The following is a 19,957-nucleotide window of genomic DNA, read 5'->3' as shown; positions in this document are numbered from 1 at the left end:
TTTTGTAACAGTAAACATGCCAGGCTAAATAATAATTTAATAAAATAGTACTATCTTCATTAGACTCAAAAACACTGATTTCTTGTGAAGGCATAATAAGCTATTTGTTTTTCAGATGTTTGCTGAATCGTGAGCTGACCAGTAGCTTTTGATGTGGAGGGTCTTTTGCTGCTGTAGATAATGTTGGACTATTTTTTTAAGCCTTTGATAACGCGCTAAAAACCATATATATAATGCATCCGGAAAGTATTGATAGCGCTTCACTTTTTCCACATTTTTAATGTTTCAGTCTTATTTCAAAATGGATTAAATTCATTAATTTCCTCAAAATTCTACACACAATCCCCATAATGTGTGTTGACCCGATTTTAGTTAATCATTTACAAGTCAATATTGCCTATATGGATTGTGATTTTCAAAAATAATTTACATGTAAAATTGCAGTGTTAAATGCAATGCCATCAAACATTTTAGACGCACCAGTGCAAAAAGCTAGTCTAGAGCACTTGGAATGCTGGTGTAGTTCTAGTTAAATTCAGTTCAGTTAAAGCTGTATATGCAGCCTATCTCAAGTATAGGATTTAGTATTTAACTAATCTTAACAACTAAACATTTACAAGTCTGTATTAGCCAGCTCATGTACTACAATGTAACAGATACTGTATATTGCCACCTTGATACTTAAGCTTTCTTTAAAATATTTTGTGTTCAACAGATAAATTAATTCTTTCATTTAATTTTTTCAGTGCAATAGTATAGCTTACACTGGTGTATTTGTATGGACCCCCCAAAATAGCGGAGGCCACTTTCTGGCCACCCAAGTATAAACTTCTAGCCTAGCCACTGTGAACTACCTGTCTGTCCTGCTCCAGAACTCTTTGTCGGCTGCTTGTATGTCTGGATTCAGCTGCACAAGTCTTTTAACACTGACAAATACAGCCTCTGCACATCCTCACAACCAGGAGAACAGAATGATCAAGAGTACCTGAAAATATAACCAACTGAAATCAGTTGAAATGTATTTTGTCTTGTGATGATGACACAAAAATAAATTATTTTTCACAAAGGATGTGCTGTTACCTACGAAACGGCCTATAATGAATGATCTTTTGATCCTGTTTCCCTGATGTCATTCACTCAGAGATGGTTTGGACATTTGATTGTATCTAAACTGTAATGAATTTAAGTTACAAAAACATTGATAGCAGGACCATTGATCTTGTAACTTATACAAATTGTTAAGTATTGAACAAGTCTGCAACCAAACTAGTCAAGTTAATAATACTAATCTCAACCTAACTATGATTAGTTGTGTTGTTTCTGCTGACTAGATGGTCTCTCCACCTGCTAATAAAAAAGGAAAAAGTATGGTATTTTTACAACAATGAAACTGCAAACAACTTAACTATAAGGGGGTAAGCAGTGAGCATCTTTTATTATAAGCAATTTACTGAATACTTTGTCACTGGTATTACCTAAAAACCAAACGTCCCAAGTTTGGCTCATAGGTGTCCACACATCTGCCCAGTAGCTTATGGTAATACTGAAGACACTGATCAGCTGGTCCAACTGAGTTTGGAGTTGAACTGCAATTAGGCATCCAATACTGCAAAGAAAGAGAAACTCACTTTGGGTTAACAAATAATGTAATCCCATCCACACATTTTAAGTAACTGTGCAGTTAATTCTCTTATTGAATTAACAATAAGATACATTGTAGAATAGAAATTATACAATAGAAATAAGAGCGTGACGTGGTGGCACAATAGGTAGTGCTGTCGCCTTACAGCAAGGATGCTGACTCGAGCCTCGGCTGGATCAGCAGGCATTTCTGTGTGGAGTTTGCAAATTTTCCCTGCGTTTGCGTGGGTTTTCTCTGGGTGCTCCGGTTTTGCCTACAAGTCCAAAGACATGCGGTACAGGTGAATTGGGTAGGCTAAATTGTCTGTAGTGTATGAGTGAGAATAAGCGTATATGGTTGTTTCCCAGTGATGGGTTGCAGCTGTAAGGGCATCCACTGCGTAAAACATATGCTGGATAAGTTGACAGTTCATTCCGCTGTGGTTACCCCAGATTAATAAAGGGACTAAGCAGAAAAGAAAATTAATGAATGAATTTAATAAGAGTTAAACTGATCTGTTAACATGTCTGTCAGGAGCTGATCTACCTTATAATTAATTTTTTGCTTAATTTTTTTTTAAAAGGGAAATCAATACCCACACATATACATATATATACACACATATATATATATATATATATATATAAAATGTATATAAAAATATATATAAAAAATGGTTCCAGTAGTAACGCTCCTTAAAACTACATATTCACATTCCTCATCTGTCTACTGTTACATTATACTAATTACTGTTACATACAGTGGCCGAGAGTGCGAAAGAGAGTAATAAAACACAGACAAAGAAGACAGCTTTGTCACTTTTTCTATGCTATTTGTGAGATTGTGTATGTTGTCAAACTGATGAAAATGTTTTCTCAATTTACTTTAACATTTTTATAACTTACAGCCGTTGTTAAATTTAAAAGTATTTTAAACATGGATGTACATCTAAATGCATATAGGGCACATCTCGAAACATTATTAAATTTTTCCAGATAAATCAATTTTGAAATAAAACGTATATTAATCTCTAGACTTGCATCTCCCTGATCTTTTTAAAAGAACGGCCCCTCGTTTGCTCATCACTGTTTGACAAGTGTCTGGCAGTCCGTCAAAAATATACTTACATATAAAAATATACTTACATATAAAGATGTTCATCAGCTACACGGCACTTAGGTTAAACTTTGACCTCCTTTTCAGTTGATGTGGAAAACAAAACCAAAAGAAAGACAAAACAAAACGACTGAATACAAGTTGCATATCATGCCTGTACAAATCAAAATTTATTCATTTAGGGCTTACATTGACTTGTTTGAGGATGAGTTAAGGTGTAAGGGATGGGTGAACGGTTTAAATATACATGTAATTCATAGCTATGATGTAAAGCTGAATTTTCAGCATCATTACTCAAGTCTTTAGTGTCACTTGATCTTTCAGAAATCTTTTTTAAAGATGTTGATTTAGTGCTTGAGGTTGAACTAATATTATGGTGATTATCAAATGGTGCTGATTTGCTGCTCAAGAAACATTTCTGATTGCTATAAATGCTAAAAACAGATGTGATGACAAATAATTCAGTGTAAACTTTTTTCTAAGATTTAATAAATCAATTAATTATAAAAAAATTAAACAAAATGAAAATCACAAATATTACTTCTTTAGCAGCAAATCTGCATATTTATTAAGTTCTGAAGAATCATGTGATGTGAAATTTAACACCACTCACATGTTTCAATGTCAAAACTTTCTTAAAATAACTGCAATAAAGACAAGTAACAGATGCATAATATATAGACATGTAACATGTGCATAATGATGTGCAATGGAAATTCATATGAATTAATCCTCTGCTTAAAGTTACCTGTCTTTCCTGCATCTCTGTGATCAGCTCCCATCAGAAATTTAGGAATCTTGTGTTATGTTTTCTGTAGCAGGGGGTTATTCTCTCACTCCTGAAACCACAGAACACTTTTTTTACTTAACATTTGTTTAAGATAACGTTACTATGAAATATCAAAACACGATTGAACTTTTGATTCACGGTCCTTTACAGTACAATGCGTATTAGACTAACGTTACATATGGAGTGCATTAAATAAAACATTGACAAAACCTCTCATCTACACATAAAGAATAAATAAAAGCCTAAACTTTAACAAACAAGTTTAACAAGAGCTAACATTAAGTAAGTTAACGTAATATTACCCCGACGCTAACGTTACCAGTGCTAATATGCTAACGGACTTTTACGAAGACTTACCACTCTTATATAACATAATATTCAACTGAATATTCATCAATAGCCAATAATAAAAGTGTGAGGAACAGTTTTATGTATTATTTGCTTTGTTTTAGGGACTAAACTTACCTGAAAACTGTCAAAACGGCAGCTTGAGAGAAGTCGTGTTGTGTCTTTCAGGTGGTGTCGTGTCGTGTTGTAGCTTCGTTTCCCATAGCAACATCCCCTCCTCTCCAGTGTTGGAATGAGACGCGCGCGCGCACATCAAAGTCATGCAGTATTACATTTATAAACATGATCACTCCATAGACAATTTAAATAATAACCTTGTATTTTATATCTTGAATTTAAAATGTATTTAGCAGTTTTATATACGCTATTATCTTTAAGACGAGCTTTATAGCCTACTAATCTGTTACAAAACAAACACTTTATTTGTGCAACAGATTCACTGTCAAAAATAAATAACCAATAAATATAAATGCCAGTATATATAAAACAAAGATGTCACTCTGTAAAAAGGTGTTTATTTTAATTAAACAGCCGAACATGCAGAACATACTTGATTTTTACACTGGGAAAATGTATTAGAAAAAGCCACAATAAAAAAAAGCAAACAGCAGTTAACACCAGAAAAAAACAACGTTTTCATTATTTAAGCATAACAACAAAACTTTTTATATTTTAATGAATTGAAATCATGTGTTGTAGGCATTTTGGTCAGTTTTACTGCATTAATGTAGGCTATTTAAAGCTGGACCGACCGACGCAGTACACATGATGCATGTCGCGTTTGTCTAATTTATTATGCACGCAAAAACTTACTTGTAAACCAAATATGTTGCCGGATTCTTTCATGGGCATGAGAGATAAGTGCTTGAAGTGCTTCGTCGGCCTGTGGTCGTTAACCGATGCACAGCCGACGTTTGTTGAGCTGGAACAATAGAACACACGACCGAACGATCATGCGTATGTTTGGCCGACCATATACCGATGTTAGAATTAAAGGGGCCGACGTGTTGACCTTCGGCCGACGTCGGCCCAACGTATGTGTGCTGTCTGGGGACTATTGTTAAAAAGAAATCAGGTGTTGTCATATCAGTACAACATTCCGAGAAATTATAACAACGTGCCACAAAGGACAATTACTTCATTATTTTGTTACGCATCTTTGTCCTATCAGCTAAATATTACACCTAAAATGTTGTAATTTGTGTCGAAAGCAAAAGTCTCAGGAGTTGGGTACAGCATGAGGGTAATAACAGGTTTTACGTTTTGCCTCCCACAATGTGAAGCTACAAGTTGACAATTATTTACAAGGTAACGAGATTATTCTCGCTCTTTTAGTCAACATATGGGTTTTCTGGCTAAGTAAATCTACTTGTTGCTTTTAAGGCAACGGTTTACTTTTCTCCGAACCCCAACTTTTCTCGCCTTAACCGATTTCTGTTCAACTTTCCACTGAAATAACACATTTCAATTCAATGAAAAAAAAAAAGATTTAAAGATGGACAATAAAAACCATTCAAACCGGTTGACCGTCACAAACCCATTAAACAGTGTTAAACTACACCGCACTGAAATGACAGACAGATCGGTAAAATGCTTAAAAACACTTAATTGAAGGGGGTGTTCAAATAAACACTGCCATCTTGTTTACCCTGACAGAAACTTTTCTTTCCCCAATAATTTGCGAGCAATTTCCCCCACAAAACGGCATCAAATATTCCACAAAACGTAAACCAAGAACAAACCTTTTCCTATTCTTGACACGTTGTAAAGCTGAGTCGGTTAGTCAGGATTTCATATTTAGTTACCGTTCTCCGAGTTAGATGCATGAGGGAGTCACACAGTGGCCATTTTATGGCATAACACCTAAAACCTTGTGGTAAAGAAATGAGCGTTTGTATTTACCCATAAACCTAGACTAATTTTATTCATTTGACCTTCTTACGGGTTTGAATTTAAACAATTCAGAACACATTTTCATTGTAGATTTGCATTTATACAAGTTCAAAATTGACCATTGAGCTTTAACCAAGCTAAGCTATCCACACGACAAAATTAAACAAAGCAGTTAAGAAAAATCACTTCTGATCTTAATGTGCCAAAGCAAGGTCAGAAAAATTATTCAGAACACTTTGGACAAGTAAATGGACAGAATAAACATCCTCTTTATTGTCAAATGGGCCAAACTCTACATGGAACACAGTAATAACCCAACTATAAAGAGAACATCACAGAAATAAAGACTTGATAAAATATACATTTAAATTAATACATTCCACAAACTGAAAAGTGCCTTTATATATTACTAAAAGGGTAGGTGAAGTGAACAGTTAAACTGCACACGAATGTTAGCATAACATAATTGGCAGATTTAATGCAGCACTTGTATCTTTTAGTCCACAAGTAAATTACTAAACGATGAAGAACATCTAACAAGTACATTTTAAACATACTAAGGAAAAAATTCCTGAAAAAGAATAAAGAACCCATGTTTTGCATACGCCACCACCAGTGAATACTGAAATGGTTGGAGTCTACAACCGTCCACAGAGTCAACGTCACGTATCAAATTCGCAGGTCAGATCCGCAGCCAGCATCGAATAGAGTCGTTTTATATTTTTCTTCCAATAAAATAAGCGCAAATGGAAGTGATCATTCAACAGCTAATCCCCACAATAAAACCTCAGGAGTTTAAATCAGGTCAGCGACATTCATGGGCATCTCCTCAACGGTTGTGTTGTAAAACGTCTCGATGTCTCGAAGAATCCTTTTGTCTTCCTCAGTAACGAAATTAATAGCTACGCCTTTTCTTCCAAACCGACCTCCGCGGCCAATCCTGAAAAAGCATTTGTAAATTTATTCACGTTGAATTCACAAACTAAAACGCAGTCAGTGAGGAAAAAAAACAACAGATGGATCTCTCACCTATGGATGTAGTTCTCTCGATTTGTAGGCAAGTCATAGTTGATGACAAGCGAAACTTGCTGAACATCAATTCCACGAGCCTGAAGAATGAGGGTTTAGGTCAGTAATGATGAAATTAACAAATTTAAATGCAATTTAATGCTATTGCAGCTATTTATTAAGTAAAATTCAGGATTATGAAACCTCTTTAGTAGGGCTGCACAATATTGGAAACATCTGACATTGCAATATTTTGTTTTTCTGCAACACGTATTGCTATAGGAGTACCAATTTACTAGATGAATTGAAATTCTTTTTGGAAAGCTTTCATTCGTTTAGATCGATTGGGAAGATAAAGTCTTTAGGCAGTGCATTAGCAGTAATTACAAACTTATATAAATTATGGTTGTCACAATAGTGGAATTTGGTACCAATCGATACTGAAAAAAAAAAAAAAAAAATCCATTTCTCGCTGTCCAGCTTGTTCTTAGAACTGATTTGCCATCGCGTTCACATGCTCAACAGAAATGACCGTGCTTGGCAGTGAAGGTCATCAGTTTACCGCCGTTTACAATGTAACCACAGATACAGGGACACTGGAGTGCTTCGAAGCCACAATTCAATGGATTACTTGCATGTCAGCTTATAAACAAACCAGCTGATCGATGTGACTTTGAAATGCTCCAGTGTCCCTGTATCTGCGGTTACAGAGTAAACGGCGATAAAAATGACCTTTACGGCCAATCACAGTCATTTCTGTTGAGCATGTGAACACCATGGCAAATCAGTGCCATTTAAGAACGAACCTAAATGTTCGCGGGAAATGGACGTTTTAAAATTTCAGCATTGATTGGTACTCTGTTGCAGTATCGTGACAACCCTAAAATAAATACAACAGAGCAAAAATAAGTCAAATAAACAGTGCTTTATAGTTTTCTAGAGACTAATGCTGTTCACACGAGACAGGGCATGCGCGATTTATAAAAATTGCAAATAAATCGTGCTATTCGCATGTAAATGGACAAGTGAACATTAAATTTGACACTCGAATGAAGCGAGTAAACTCACTTCACAATAGATGCGGATTTGCGTCATGGGCAGTGGTTTTGTGCCCACTGACTCTAGCTTCATTGTGAAATGGCTAATATGGCTTTTATAGAATGAGTAGCTGTGTTTGTGCTTTAAAAAGGCTGAAAAACAGTGTATATTTGTTCGGCGCCGTGTCTGAATCCACTAAATCAGTACACCCAGCTCAACTCCTCCAGAAACTATACCTGGATGGAGGCTTTCAGCAGTGCTTTAGACTGAGCCGAGCCCAGTTTGAGGAGCTGTTGTCTGGTGTCAGCAAGAGGATTTTCCCCCTTGTGAAACCAACAACAGGCACTACGTTATCACTCCCTTACAAGAGCAAGCTCAACTCGCACCGCTTCATTTGCGCGAATAGTCATTTGCGCTACCTCATTCATGCGAATCGCGCTGCAGGGTGTTTATTCGCATCTTTACATTGAATTGTGTAAATCACTTGTGCCTGACGCTTTATCCGCATCTGGTGTGAATGCAGCATTACAGTTTTCAGGTAGAGAAATTAAAACCAAACAACATAGTTTTCATTATATAAACCATTTAAAAACAATATTTATTAATGTCTCTCTTTTTTAATCTTTAATGAACAATCAAATCCTGCAATGTGACTGTTGCGGATACATGCACTGCGATATTAATGCTCAAACGATATATTGTGCAGCCCTAATCTTTAAAACTGATTCCAGACTTAATTTTCAATAGCTACATTTGCATTCAAATATACAAATGAAACTAGTGCAAAACTGGAAGCGCATAAAACCTTTGCAAATAAAGCACCGCTGGCATCTAACAAGTAAAACAAATGCGTGCAAATGTCACCTAAATGATTAACTGGCACCAAATATCAAAAAGAAAAAAATTTGCTGCTTGTATTAATTTGGGGTATATAAAAATTAAAAAAAATAAACTAAACTACACAAATTACATTACTTGTAGACCAAGAACCAGTGGGTTCTGTAACAAAAAAAAAAACACATTTAACTTTTCCATAATTTAAAAAAAGTAACAATGCTAAAAATGTAAAAAAAAAAATTTGAAACCGACAGACACTATACTGTTCTCTTATTTCATCATATTGTACTATAAGAACCCCTTTTTCTGGCTTCAGGGTTTCAAGTCAAATTTAAGACTTTAAGACCATTATATAAGAAATTTCAGACTTCCACAAAGCTAAATACCAAGGATTATTTCTAATGGCCTAGTTCAAACATAAAAAATAAAAGCTCAAACATTATAGTAAGGAAGATAATTAAACCACATTTATAAACAGAAGTATAGGAGTTGGTAAATAAAGTTAATAAATAAGAGTTGAATAAACTTTTACTGCGATGGAATGATAGTGATTGAATGGGTGTTGGCTCAATTGGGTTGCTTTACATGGACATGGGAAAATTGATTTAAGACCTACAATACAATATTTCAGTGACTTTAAGGCCTAAAAATTGATTTTAAAATTGAAGACAATAAGACTTTAAGCCCAGGGTATCCACGGGGTCCTACTCACCAACAAATCTGTAGTAATGAGCACTCTGCTGGAGCCAGACCTAAACTCTCTCATTATTATGTCTCGCTCCTTCTGATCCATGTCTCCATGCTTTTAATAAAAAAAAAGACAAATTCTTAACTTATAAAACAACCAATTGATTAGCTAAATCATAAGACCTAGACAAGTATGATCAGTAAGTCGAAATGTTCTCTCCATGAGAGGTCAGTCCCGAAAGATGACGTGCATCACTTCATACCTGGCTTAAATCATCAATCTGCAATAGTAGCTCAATCAGATTAGCATACACCTGTATGTCTTGAACTTACCAAAGCAGACACGGTGAAATCCCTGGCATGCATTTTCTCGGTCAGCCAGTCAACCTTTCTTCTCGTGTTCAAGAAGATAACAGCCTGCGTGATTGTCAGGGTCTCATAGAGGTCGCACAGCGTGTCCAACTTCCACTCCTGCAGAACAAGTCAATTTACGTTAGCAGGGCAAACAGCGCAGAGACATCATTTATAGATATTCTGGCTTTTTATGATGCATGTGGCACAAAATCTTGAGACCTCGGACACCGGACATTAAGAAAGAGGTCCGTCCTAGACTCATTTCCGACTGTGTGCTTTTTGCTCTTCCTTCTTTGTGATTTAACCAGTACTAGCATGAACACCAGAGCGAGACCCGAAAGCATCGACCTGGTGGTTTTAGCATGGCGCTTTTTAAAAAGAAGGGACAAGAGACATTAGAGACAGCCAGTGCCTCACCTCTCGTTCTACATTGATGTAAAACTGCTTAATACCCTCCAGAGTCAGCTCCTCCTTTTTCACCAGGATGCGGACAGGTTCACGCATGAACTTGGTGGTCACCTCCAGCACATCAGCAGGCATGGTGGCCGAAAGCAGCACAACCTGGAAACAGAGACCGATTAGAGCCAAAATGTTAGAAAGAAGCTACAAAGTATGTTTTTGAAACTATAATGTGCAATATGTTAATATGAATAACTAAGGGGAAAATTACCGTGAGCTGCATGAACACATATTAAAAAATAAAAAAGATAAATTCACATTCCCTGACTTTAACAGACTAAAAACCTAAATTTCCATGGTTAACAAACTAAAGATGACCATGTAATATTAAAAAAAGTTTGGTTAATTTGTCAGACTTCAAATAGAAAATTACAAAAAAAAAAAAAAAAAAAAAGAGCACTTGGTCTTATACTGTGTACACCAGACATGGAACCCAAGAAAAAAAGTCTGGCTATTCGATCGTAAATGGACACAAACATGGAGTTTACTCGCTTTATTCACACTTCACAATAGACACTTATTCACATCATGGGCAGGGCTTCTGTCTGCCTGGTGACTCTAGCTTTATTGCTAAATGGCTTACCTGGATTTTATTGAGAGAAGCTGTGCTTTGTGCGCTTTAGTGAGGCTGAAAAACAGCACAGATTCGTTCAGCACAGTGCCTGACGCCCCATTCTCACTGGGCCTCAGCATCAACGCTTGACAGAGGGCGTGTCTGAAGTTGGGGCTTATGCGATCATCATAGCAGCGTCAGCCAATGAAATTAGTCAGCAATCTGCTACGGTCTGAGCTGGTGTATTTGCATACAGCTATCTGATTGGCTGACGCTTATGCTGGCGCTTGAAAAGTGGAGTCCCAACTTCTGCAGTGAGCAAAGCCACTGAAGTGCCGCCGACGGAGCCACAATGCATTTCGGCAACGCCTAACGTCATCCATTCAAAGTGAATTGCAACCGTTGAAGTCCCATGTGAATAGGGTGTGAGTTCACTAGATCCTTTCTGAGGTCCACCCAGCTCTGAGAGCTCAAACTCCTTCAGAAACTTCACATGGATGGAAGCTTTTAGCAGTGCTTCAGACTGAGCCGAACCCAGCTTTATGAGCTGTTGTCCGGTACCAGCAAGAGGATTTCCCCTCGGGTCACCTACAACAGGCACTACGTCATTATCAATCCACTACAAGAGCAAGCTTCTGATTGGTTAACAGCACGAATGTCCACTTAAGTTCAGATTTTCCAACTAGAGCCTAAATCGCAACTGTGCATTGAATTGACATGTAAATCACTTGCACTCGAAGCTTTATCCATGTCTGGCATGAACACAGCATAAGACCAATTATCTGAAGTGGCCATTTCGTAGCCAAAGTTCTTGAAGCTGACATTTTCCTGTCATGTTTGCTTCAGTTAACAGGTACAGCTTCATGACTGCATTTGACTTAAGTTCCAGTGACTTAAGGTAATTTGCTTTTAAGGTTCCAATAGGGAACCACTGACTTAAATGATGAATTTGAAAGGATTCAAGTGGCGCTGAAAAATAGCTCAACTGTAACAGTTGGCAAAACGTGTGAAAAAAAAAAATATATATTTATACAGTGGTAAAAACTAAAAAAATAAATGTTCCTGATATGCCTTGAATTTGAATTGCCATATTTTCAATGTCTGAAATAGAGATTTTAAAATTCCATGATATTCAAGATCTTCTGGTATGAATCCTGTGATGACCATGTTCTTTACATGATCATATGAAATAAAAGATGCACAAGATTGAGGCATTCACACAACAGCATTCGGGGGCCTGAAGACAATTATATGAAAATGAATGCTTGTTTTTTTTTTTTATGGGTAGATATAGTCTTTAAGTGAACTACAAAAGCACAAGCAGTGAAAACTGACATCACCTGCGTTCATATCACATGGTATGTGCAAGTACACCAAACGATTGTGGAACACAACATTGTGCAGCTCAAGATTCACATCTATTTTCTTGCCATTCAACAGTTTTAAGAGCTCTTTTGATAATGATTCTGCCATTATGGAAAAAAAAAAAAAAAAAAGTGATGCTAGTTTTGCTCCCACATGATTTTACTCTTTAAATAACATTAATCACAGATCATATCAGATTTTACAATGTATTTGTTGCTCTGAGCCTTGAAACATAAGCCACTGGACATTAAGAAAGAGGTCCAACTCAGTTTCATTTCCAGCGCAGAGTCATTGCTCTTCTTCCGCATGATACTCTGCTAGCATCATCGCATAAACCAGGAGACCCTGGAGTCTGCAATTTTAGCACAGTTCTTTGGAGCAGAAGGGGTCTATAAAGATTCTAGACTTACTTGAATGTTTGTGCTTAATTTCTGGAAAATCTCATAGATTTGATCCTTGAAGCCACGGCTCAGCATTTCATCAGCTTCATCAAGGACAAACATCTTGATCCATTTGGGAGCTGGAAGTAAACAACATTACGTATTTTACTTCTTATACGCTTAAAAAGCTCAAACAAGCTGGTCAAAAAGTATGATCAGTTAAATTAGTGATTATCTCCATAACAGGTCAGTCCCGAAAGATGATGCCATCACTTCATACTTTGCCCTGCATGTTGTTTCAGACTAAATCTATGTGTATCGATTACTTACACAGATACCTCCTGTTCAGCATGTCAAACACACGGCCTGGTGTGCCAACCACAATGTGCGGAGCCTCCGCCTGGAGCTTTTGCATTTCGTTCCGCACATTGGTGCCTCCAATGCAGGCATGGCATGAAGCACCCATGTAGTCACCCAAAGCCAAGATTACCTTCTGAATCTAAAGCATAGACAAAAATGCAGAGTTTAAATGAAAGGAACACCTTTCATTTACCACACCACATATACACAAGTACTGTGTTTTACATTTACTGTGCACCATTAATGCAAAGCACTGGACAAGTATGATCAGTTGAAAAGGTCTTCTCCACAAAAGGTCAGTCCCGAAAGATAGTCATACCATCATTTCATACTTGTGCAAAGCTCTATACAGTTACAATAATTGTCAAAATCACCTGGCAGTCTAACAACCTAATTTCCAAACACTAGCAGTAAATAATCCAGCTCATTAAAGAATGATTGATCGATTAATCTGCCTGAAAAACTACAAGGATGACTGCTTCCTGCTGAACAGATGATCAAATTATGCAAATTACAAACAAAATCCACATTTATTGACTGATAAAGCAGGAAGAACAGCAAAAGAGTACCTTGAATTTGGCTACTGCCAGAATATGCCGCCTTGGTCTGAGACACACATCTTATTGTGTTATTGTGAGCTCAGGTACAGCATACCTGCTGAGCGAGCTCTCGGGTTGGTGCCAGGACCAGAGCCTGAGTCTCTTTCTGCTCAATCTCCAGCTGCTGCAGGATGGAAATGGCAAACGTGGCCGTTTTACCAGTCCCTGATTGGGCCTGCGCGATAACATCATAACCTATGGAGAAATCAAGCATCAATAAAAGGACAACAAAAATGGAAACTACTTAACTGTTAGTCTACAAAGAGATGAGCAATACTAAAACCTGATCAATATGTACAGTTTGTTTACCAGAGAGGTAATTAAAAACTATTTGTAACATGAACTCACTTTACCTTTTATGCAAGGAATTATAGCTCTCTGCTGAATTGCTGAGGGTTTCTCAAAACCATATGCATATATTCCACGAAGGAGAGTTTCCTTCAAGTTCATGTCATCGAAATTGTCCGTAATCTCATTCCAGTTGCTCTGTAAAACAATGTATATGAGATTCAATGAGAATCAGATTGATTACACTTAAATGTTGAACAGCTTACTTCAATATTAGAAATTCTCCAACTTAAGACTATTGCATTTATTTGGAGTAGACATCAAGTTAAGCTATCACTTTCTATATTCTGCGATGTCAATCAAAGTTTGTTGATTTTTTATTTCCAAGATGTTAGTCAGGGGTAGCACTTTTTTTTTTTATAACTGCACAAAGCCCACTGAAACTTTGTATGAATTCTCCACCAAATCTCTGACAAGAGCCATAGCTTACTCTACCTTGATCCCATTTGAGGGTTAAAGAAGATAAAAGATTTTGAAAAAAAGGTTAATCAAACTAAGGACAGACTGTAACAAATATTGAGAACTTAACATGAAGTCTAACAACCTCAAAATTACCAGTTGAAAAGCTAGATTTAAGTGCAGCCTTGATTTAAATGCGGAACGTCTGATGACAATGCATGTACACATTGGATATTAATATCACTTCAAAATGTATGTAATAACACCCACTGTGAGAGAGTTTTAATTTTATTGCCATTTCACCGTCTATGGCTATGTCATGGCAAAACAAAAATACATCAAGTAAAAATATTCAAAGAATTAAAAGTCATTAACAGCAATAAATAATGTACAAGGTAAAATATATAAATAATAATGATAATATAGAAGATAAAAATCTAAAACAGTTTAACAATTTCCTTTTGATAAAAATTCTACTTTAACACCCACTGTGCGACAGGAAAAAACTAGATTGACAAATTGCATCAAAGAGGGGGTAATTGTTGCATCAAATGATTGAAAAAAAAAAAAAAAAAACACGGAAAGAATTCTATGAAAATTAAGTGGGAACAAACATTCTTTGCTGGCTGCATTTGATGTCAGAAAGTCCCCATTCCAAACTTCTCAAATAGTATATGAGGTTGGTGCGTTCAAGTGCTTTGAAGAAAAGCAGAACCATGGGAGATTCATTATTAATTGATTGGGAATCTTAAAGCTAAAATGGATTGCGCTGACAGATTGAATGGACTTAAATACATAAACTTGCTTGTTTGTAGAGCAAGTAGTTTGACTGTTTTCTGCCATTTATAAAGTCATTTCACCCATAGGCACCCAAATGAGAAGTTCAATAATAAAAAAAAAAATAATAATAAACAAAAAAAAAGCGCACTTCCGTATTGCAGAATGTTGCACTGTACAAGGGTCATACACTTATTGCAGTGCAATGTGGGATTTAGTGCACTTCAGAAAGTGCAAGGCTGCATTCCAGTACACTCACAAACTTCCCCTCACTTGTTCCCTCGGAGGAAATTTTAAAGTGCATTCAACTTCTAGTGACTGAGGAAAGTTTACATGGACATACCCTTATATTTTGAAAAGGGGAGCAATTCGAATTTGTCCACTCCCGCACATATGTCCTAGGATGCAATGTGATACTCTAGCTACATTTCATCCACCTATTTTTATGTGCTAGTTTTAAAAATGTACAAAAAAAAAAACATGCTTGGTACCGAACAAATTCCAGTATGCGCATTACAAAAAGTCATGTGAATTCTTTAGAGATCATGTGACGATAATGTGTGTGAACGGACAAAAGCAGGCATATTGTAAAGGGTCTAAAATGTTTTGGTCATTCTAAAACGCCTTAACAGTTTCAGTATTAGTGTTATATTAATGACCTTCAGAACTGTTAAGAGCATCTGTGCTCTGCGTCTCAAGCACCACCACATGTTCATTGCATGACAGCATCGACTTGAGGCGCAAGTCATTTATTAAATAAGGAAAAGATTCACGCAGCTTCTCCTACTGCAGCAAATTCAGTTTTTACTTTTGATATTTGATGATTTTGTTCTCTTTGACTCATTGAATTGAAAAGCTGCTTATTCGCACATCTTAAGGCCCGCTCACACGATGACTCTTTATGCTTGCATTTTCCGTTGACATTTAACGCCTTGTGAATAAATAAAAAGGCACCAATGTAATCCTGCACACCAACATGCAAAACATAATTTTTAAAGAAATGCCTCATGCTCGTTTTTTGTTTTGATGTGTCAAAATCTTCTTTTGAACCTTCTTGATTTTGCATACTCTTCTGCTTAAGGTCAGTGAAAAAAGATTTGGTTTGAATCTGAAAAAAAATGTCTCAAAACGCAGATAATAAACGAAAAAACGTCCCGGTGGGTACAAGCCTTTTTGCTACATTCCTGGTTTGGCAAAGTTGTAGCATGAAGCATCGGCATCTGTACTTTGTATCAACCGATCACCATGACAGGGAATCGATAGTCCGTATCGGCTGCAAAAATCTTGATCGTAGCATTCCTATCATGCAGCCTTACCTCAAATAATGCACTATTTAAAAGGTATAGGGAGATTTAGCATGGATATGGAATATTAGTCAAAAGAATTTTGCTTGGTTAAAAAAATATAGAGTAAGCTTTGCTTGGCACATTATACAATAAAAAAATAATAATCCTTTTAATAAAATTATTGCTCAATCCTTTTAAAAGAGCCAAAAATGAAACCACCATCCCATCCCAACAAATAGATTAATACCAACCTCGATGACACCATCAGGCTCCATTCCTTCAGGCCCCCCATGGTCTCGATCTCGTGAGCTAAAAGAAAAAATAAATAAATAAAAAATATGGAGTTTTAAGAGTTACTGAATTTGACGATTGAGGTAAAGTTGGTTTTATATTCGCAGTCATTCAGTGGCAATTTGTGACATGCTCTCATTATTGTTTATTGTTTTAACAGGGTGGTCCACAGGGTACTTTTAAGGCTCGGTAGTGTTTGTAAGATGCAAAGCAATGTTGGCTCATGCTTCATTTGTAAAAATAATGTTATTTTTTAAGTTATCCTTTGATTATGCTTAGCTACTCCGCTAACATGAGAACGTCTATCACATTTCCCAATTCCTCTGAAAGGCCCGCCCCAAGAGGCTCTGATTGGTCAGCTAACTTGCGGAGATTCACAGATCAGCTCCACATCACCAGGAGGGGTGTTATAACATTACAGTGCCTCTGGCCACACCCCTTCACTGCACAGTGTATGTGCATAATCTGAACGGTTTGACATTAACCCAGATGTATTTCTTTGTAGTCTTCAAACATCCGTTCACTGTAGGCTTTGCTAAGAGAACTCTGTAAAAGCCAATTGTCTCGCTTTGCATTGAACGGATTTTAACATTCAGAGATGTTGTTTGTTTTAACACAACATCATTACAAATCAGCTAAAGTTTAAAATGATATTATAGTGAACCACCCCTTTAAATATAAAGTCTGAAATCACATGCAAGCATGACTTCAAAACAGCATTAGCACTATTTGCCTGTGAACAATGTTGTACTTTGATAGTCATTGGCTGCTAATATGATTTTACTCTTTAGAATTTGCGAGGAATCAATTTCTGAAACTATATTAAGAAAGTACTAACGTGTGAAAAAACCAATTTAACCTTATTAATTTGACGAGACTAACAGGACTCGAACCTCCACGGGATGTTGGTGGGCGCACATTGCAAAAATACCACGTGGACGACAGTTAACGATCAAAACGTTTAACAAAATAAGTTGCATGTCGTGAAACTTCGCGTAACGTTATAAGCTCATGGCCTAAGTTAAGTTACCTTAAAAGCCTACGCCCAAATTTGGTGAGTCTCATTTAACGTTACAGTGCAAACAGCTGGTAATGTCTGACGCATTAAAAGCGGGTTTCGCTGTGCATGGATATAACGTTAGTATATAACCTATTATGTGCTTCCCTGTAATAACTCGACTTAAAAATAGAACAAGTAAGAAACAAAACCTTATGGTAAGTTAACACTAAGTTAGGTGGTATACACGCAAGGTCTCACGCATGGAGGCCACGCGTTGGATTTCAGGGTGGGCGTGAAGCCTATATAATGGTTGTCGTTTCGACACCCATCAATGTCAATAACATGAACTATTTAAATATAATTACTGTGCACAAAATCAACTGATAAATTCATTTGGCTTTCAGATACAACACGCATGCAAGGTAATCATTCGCAGCTAACAGCCGTTAGCTGTGCGGCCTGCTTAATATCAAACGCGCCATGTCAAAATACACAATACCAGTGTTATAAATAGCTTAGCGCATCCCCAGTTCAACAAAACACAAATATACTGACATAGTATGAAATAAAATGCATTCAAGTTAAGCGTCACTGGGGGTTATACCTGTTGTAATCAGCAGAACCGCTAGACATGGTCCGTTCGCGACTTCGGCATTCACTCGGAAAGGCAGAACATGTGAATCTCCGGCGATTTTATCGGACCGGATCTTATTTTTGTACATTTAAACTAAAACCGCAAACACGCAGAAAGACCTAAACGCGACACAACAATTTATCGGTCGTGACAAGAAATGTAATTCCAGTTGCATATGTTTTAATTTTGTGAGTGTTTGTACTTGTTATATCGAAGTTTGCATGGAACTATATTGAGAAGCGCAAGGATATTGCACCATTGATAGAGTGTAGTGGAGTCGCTACGGGGTCTCCACATTCCTGGCCTTAAAATGGGACTTAAAGGGACAGTACACCCTGTAAAATAAAATAAAAAAACTATAAGTGTATCTTTCCTCTTTTGTGGAATTCAAAAATAGGTCACCATTTGGTACCATCAATTGCCATTTTCTTTCATTGTATAAACAAAATGAAATGGAATGTTAAATGACAGTTCAAAATTAAAAATAAGTGGGATTATCATGCGTTTTTGCTCGTGCAGTATGCTCTTTTTCCCTTCTTTTTTCTCTAAATGCTCAAAACTACTTGACCCCTAAAACCTATACATGTGATTCAGATTCAAGTAGTTTTTAGGCATGATGAAATTATTAATTATGTTGCCAAAGGATTAATAACACTACACTACATAGTAAAACATCTATGCACAAAAATAAATTACTGAAAAAAATAGAGAAACATAATATCAATATAAATCTGGTGGAAAGAGTACTGAATAATCATACCCAAGTAAAATTACCATTACTTGCCCAAAAATGTAGTGTAAATAGAGTAAAAGTATCTGTTGTAAATATTACTCAAAGGATGAGTAAAAAGTGGGCCTTTCTAAAGTACTCAAGAGAAGTGGGTAGTGAGTATTACGCTGTAGAAAGCTGATGCGTTTACATATAATTTGTGCATGTGTGTGTAAACGTAACATTCTGTAGTGCGTAGGCACACAAAGTCATAAGACGTTAATATTCGGTTAGATTTAGGTTGTGATGTCAAGTGAACAAAATTCAATGTCTAGCCAGCATCTAAAGACAAAGTTATTTTGATGTCCAATAATGACATCAAATGACGCTGATATTTGGTTGATTTTAGATTGTGTTGGAAAGTGATAAAAATCCAACATCACCCCAACTCCTTAAACCAATGTCATATTGTCGTCAAATACTGACATTTTTTCATAAGGTATGGCAACCAAAATCCATCGTCTGATAGAAGTCATAGTGGTAACATGATGTAACATTATAAGATGTTGGTTTTTGGTTGAACATTGGACATTGACATCAGCCTGACGATGAGTTCTGACATCAACACAATTTTCATTTCCAAACTAAATGCAACATCCCCATGACGTTGGGGTACAGCGTCAATCTAATGTCATGTTGATGTGAAGCATGCATGCACATTTGTAAATGAATAAATGCATAAATAAATAAATGAATTAATTAATTAATAAATAAATAACCCCTGGGATGTGATAATTTTTGTCAACATGTCAGTAATAAAATTTAACTAAATTAAATTAATATTTGTTTCTATAGCACTTTTACTTAATAGATTGTCAAAGCAGCTTCACATAGAAATTTGAGTGAATTAAAACAATGTCAGTCCAGTTTTCAGAGTTGAAGTTCAGTTTAGTTCAGTTCAGTGCGATTTAAATGTCAATACAGTAAGTCCAAACACTGAAGAGCAAATCCATCGATGCGCAGCTCAACAAGTCCGAAACCAAGCAAGCCAGTGGCGACAGTGGCAAACTATACCAGTTGACGAAAGTGAAGGAAAAAAACCTAG

General features: G+C 36.5%; 1 protein-coding gene, 1 long non-coding RNA gene and 5 other non-coding genes across 14 annotated transcripts; all 7 read right to left on the bottom strand.

Annotated features, from left to right (window-relative positions):
• Nucleotides 1–1,471: 1,471 nt before the first annotated feature.
• Nucleotides 1,472–4,063, bottom strand: LOC147846200 (uncharacterized). 3 transcript variants are annotated; one of them, XR_015478236.2, is made up of 5 exons: nt 3,993–4,063; nt 3,486–3,576; nt 2,767–2,816; nt 1,788–1,895; nt 1,472–1,606 (listed from the first exon to the last, which is right to left on the bottom strand). It is a non-coding gene; the product is annotated as an uncharacterized LOC147846200 (long non-coding RNA). The 3 variants fall into 3 exon arrangements; XR_015478238.2 differs by lacking the exon at nt 2,767–2,816; XR_015478237.2 differs by lacking the exons at nt 1,472–1,606; nt 1,788–1,895 and adding an exon at nt 1,956–2,086.
• Nucleotides 4,064–6,017: 1,954 nt separating this feature from the next.
• On the bottom strand, nt 6,018–18,194 carry eif4a2 (eukaryotic translation initiation factor 4A2). Of its 6 annotated transcripts, none has more exons than XR_015477667.2 (11): nt 17,594–18,178; nt 16,470–17,548; nt 13,762–13,894; nt 13,464–13,603; nt 12,780–12,948; nt 12,480–12,589; nt 10,145–10,253; nt 9,672–9,809; nt 9,364–9,453; nt 6,798–6,877; nt 6,018–6,708 (listed from the first exon to the last, which is right to left on the bottom strand). XR_015477667.2 is itself a non-coding variant. In XM_087239174.2 (11 exons), exons 5-11 carry the CDS (start codon nt 12,913–12,915, stop codon nt 6,564–6,566), a joined length of 843 nt encoding a protein of 280 aa, XP_087095300.1. In that variant the 5' UTR covers nt 12,916–12,948; nt 13,379–13,603; nt 13,762–13,894; nt 16,470–17,548; nt 17,594–18,178; the 3' UTR covers nt 6,018–6,563.
• Nucleotides 9,530–9,601, bottom strand: LOC137488424 (small nucleolar RNA SNORD2). The gene has a single exon (XR_015479327.1). It is a non-coding gene; the product is annotated as a small nucleolar RNA SNORD2 (small nucleolar RNA).
• On the bottom strand, nt 9,888–10,077 carry LOC137488419 (small nucleolar RNA SNORA81). Its single transcript, XR_015479313.1, has one exon. It is a non-coding gene; the product is annotated as a small nucleolar RNA SNORA81 (small nucleolar RNA).
• On the bottom strand, nt 12,278–12,456 carry LOC137488418 (small nucleolar RNA SNORA81). Its single transcript, XR_015479312.1, has one exon. It is a non-coding gene; the product is annotated as a small nucleolar RNA SNORA81 (small nucleolar RNA).
• Nucleotides 12,659–12,729, bottom strand: LOC137488423 (small nucleolar RNA SNORD2). Its single transcript, XR_015479326.1, has one exon. It is a non-coding gene; the product is annotated as a small nucleolar RNA SNORD2 (small nucleolar RNA).
• Nucleotides 13,071–13,141, bottom strand: LOC137488425 (small nucleolar RNA SNORD2). The gene has a single exon (XR_015479328.1). It is a non-coding gene; the product is annotated as a small nucleolar RNA SNORD2 (small nucleolar RNA).
• Nucleotides 18,195–19,957: the final 1,763 nt, after the last annotated feature.

Source organism: Danio rerio, chromosome 2 (assembly GCF_052040795.2).
Source record: "Danio rerio strain M-AB ecotype USA chromosome 2, GRCz13ab, whole genome shotgun sequence".
In the NCBI taxonomy this organism is placed as follows: Eukaryota; Metazoa; Chordata; class Actinopteri; order Cypriniformes; family Danionidae; genus Danio; species Danio rerio.
Note: the sequence above shows the minus strand (reverse complement) of the source record. Positions and strands in the feature narration are given on the sequence as shown.

Coding starts and splice junctions, on each gene's coding strand:
- eif4a2 (XM_087239174.2), bottom strand. CDS start 12,915: ATGGGTGCTTCATGCCATGCCTGCATTGGAGGCACCAATGTGCGGAAC. Junction 10,254..12,479: donor AATTAAGCACAAACATTCAA/GTAAGTCTAGAA, acceptor CTCTGTTTCCAG/GTTGTGCTGCTTTCGGCCAC. Junction 9,454..9,671: donor ATTTCACCGTGTCTGCTTTG/GTAAGTTCAAGA, acceptor TTTTATTAAAAG/CATGGAGACATGGATCAGAA.